Source organism: Galeopterus variegatus, unplaced genomic scaffold (assembly GCF_000696425.1).
Source record: "Galeopterus variegatus unplaced genomic scaffold, G_variegatus-3.0.2 Scaffold6742, whole genome shotgun sequence".
Lineage (NCBI taxonomy): Eukaryota > Metazoa > Chordata > Mammalia > Dermoptera > Cynocephalidae > Galeopterus > Galeopterus variegatus.
Window position 1 is genome coordinate 109,072 of NW_007732853.1, and position 2,675 is coordinate 111,746.

General features: G+C 55.8%; 1 protein-coding gene across 1 annotated transcript in view; it reads left to right on the forward strand.

Moving 5' to 3' along the window:
• Nucleotides 1–6: 6 nt before the first annotated feature.
• PPP1R1A (protein phosphatase 1, regulatory (inhibitor) subunit 1A) overlaps nucleotides 7–2,675 on the forward strand; it is an 8,304-nt gene continuing 5,635 nt past the window's right edge. Inside the window, exon 1 of the mRNA XM_008591187.1 lies at nucleotides 7–97. Within this exon, the coding sequence (XP_008589409.1) occupies nucleotides 14–97 (84 nt within the window). The 5' untranslated portion in view covers nucleotides 7–13. The remainder of the gene's footprint in view (nucleotides 98–2,675) is intronic.

The following is a 2,675-nucleotide window of genomic DNA, read 5'->3' on the forward strand; positions in this document are numbered from 1 at the left end:
CGCCGCCCCAGCCATGGAGCCAGACAACAGCCCCCGGAAGATCCAGTTCACGGTCCCGCTGCTGGAGCCGCACCTCGACCCCGAGGCGGCGGAGCAGGTGAGGAGCAGGGCGGGGCAGCAAGGGACTCGACCGCAAAGAACAAGGGACCCCTGGCCTGGTGGGACCCAGGGTCCCTGCCTCGTCCTCTCTTAGCAGTGCGCCCTTTGGAGGGCGAACGCGCTCAGTTTGGGGGTCTTCTATCCCCTCCCCCACCGTCGAAGCCACATCTCCCCGTCTGTGCTTCTTTGAGACCGACCGAAGGACGAGCGCCTCCACTCGATGCCTGTCCCCGCGAGAGTCGCTGTCTTCCTCCCCAGTGCTGGGGGAGGGGGCTGCCTTGGGACCCGACCCCTCCCCCGTTCCAATCTTGCATCCTCGCCGTCTCCCCCACCCAGCCAGCCCCCGCCGGAGTTCTGAGCTGGGCGGCGGTGCCGAGGGTGCCGGTAGCAGCGCGGGAGGGAGAGGGGAGGGGTCGGTAATGGAGGGAGCCTGGAACTGTGGGAGTTGGAAGAGGAGAAACAGCTCTCTGGGTCCCCTACTCACACCTTGCCAGGCTTCAGAGAGTGATGACAAGAAGGGGCTAAGGACAACAGTGAGGACTGGGGCTTTGGGGAAAGGGGTGGTGGAATCTGCAGTCTTCCTTCTCCTGCAAGTCGGGACACGTGGGTCCTTATTCCCAACTCCTGCCCTATGGAGTGGGGAGTGGGGGTGGGATGGAGGGAATAGCTCTGGGAGGCCAGAGGTGGGGACTTTCTAGGGACAGGGGTCCAAGCTGAGCGCTATGCAAAGGAAAAGCATTGTGAGGGCTTTGGCTCAAGGGGTGCGAGTCCAGGGCCCTGGCCCAGCCTCCTGGCCTGGCCTATTTTTAGCTCAGAGCAGGCTGGCAGAGGCGGCAGTGTATGACAGTGTGTGAGCAAGTGCGTGTCTCTGTGAGAGTGAGCGTGTGTAGAGAGGGTGACCACCCGCAGTCCTCACTACCGCCTGCTTGCCAAATATTTGCTTACTTGCCCATTGCTCCATCTCTTTTTGTATACTCTGTCCAATTGCCTAGATATCCCCATTCCTAAGGAATATCCACTTCCCTCAAGGTCAGTTCTCCATTTCCCCCAACCAGCTGCTAGGCTCCAGCTGGGACCCTGCCCCCCAAAAAACTTGAAAAACCTTTGTGACCTGTTGGGATGGGCTGGAGAGAGTGTTCTGTTTTGGCATTGCTCCAGATGTTTGGTAGAATAACATCTGGATGTGAAGGGAAAGGGCAGGTACACACACTTCTCTATAACTTTAGATTCCCATAGTGGAGGTAGGGGTTAGATACCTGCACCTCCATCCTCTTCCTGGCCTGGGCTGAGCCACATCTCCAGACCTCCCAGGTGTGACTGTAGGAGGGTTGTGATGAGACCTAACAAACCTCCTGAGGATGAGGATGAGGAGAGTGGAGGACCACTACCATGGAGAGCATCTCGAGGTCAGGGGAAAGGCTATTACGCCTGGAGAGGGGACATTGGCTAAGATAACCTCAGACACATGAAAAAGGGCCCAAGCATGTGAGCCTTGGGGGTTGGGGGTGAGCTCGCAAGGAGAACTGCCTCCCACTGGCACAGACAGAGCCTGACACCTGCATCTGTTTGGTATTAGAGGAGGCAGGTGTTGTGGGTGTGTTGGGGGTAGGGGGAGTAGGCCAGCTGGTTCAGGGATCTGAGGGGCAAGGGAGGAGCATGAGGCAGTGCTAAGGAGCCAGAGGGGAAAAGAGTTGGGACTTAGGTATGCTTTTCTCTAATCTTCAGAAATCTGCCTCCTAGGCCTTAAATTCTACCTGCAGTCTAACCTTTGCGCCTCCTGCTGTGTTACCAAGTGTGTAGGCAAAAAGCTCCAGGCTTGGCAGAAGCTCCTAACCCAGACCAGTATAGGAGGACAAAATGAGTCGGAATCTCTGAGTTATGGAGCACCGAGTGGCAGGGGGTGGAAGGGTGCCCACAACTACAGATCCTTGGCAAGACTGGTTGGAAATAAGTCAGAAAAGAAGGCACCACATGTTCATGAGAGCTAGGATGGGTGTGAGAAAAAGAAAACAGACCATCTACTCTTCCTGGTAGTTCAGGTGCCTGGGGGGTGCTTCAGGAAGTCTGGCTTTCCTCCCTCCTGCTGTAGGATATCACAATTCTCCAGGACTCTGAGTGCTTAGAAATCTTGTCCAAGGCAAGGAAACAGGTTAAGGTAAGAATCTATCCAAGATCACAGAGCCCTGCTGCCCTCTCAAAGGCCCTTTTTGTCATTCTTGTGGTCTCCCTCTCGGGCTCCCAACTAGGATGTTATCCCAACCCACAATATCCGCTGCATGCTCTCTCTGTCTCTTCCACTCTTCTGTAGCCTCCACCCCCACCCCCAGAACAGGAAAGAATAGACAGAAGAAGTCCTCTTCTAGTGGGAGGATGGCCCCCACCCCACATACATGAAGCACACATGCCTGCCTGCCAGCCCCCAGCCCATTTACACCAGTAATAGAGACAAATCACAGTTAATGTTTGTGCAGTGCATGCTGTGTACACACACACACACACTCAAAGGACTGCTACGACTGGGGACCTTGAAATGTCACCAAAAACAGATGCCACTGGATTCTCCTGGGAAAACGATG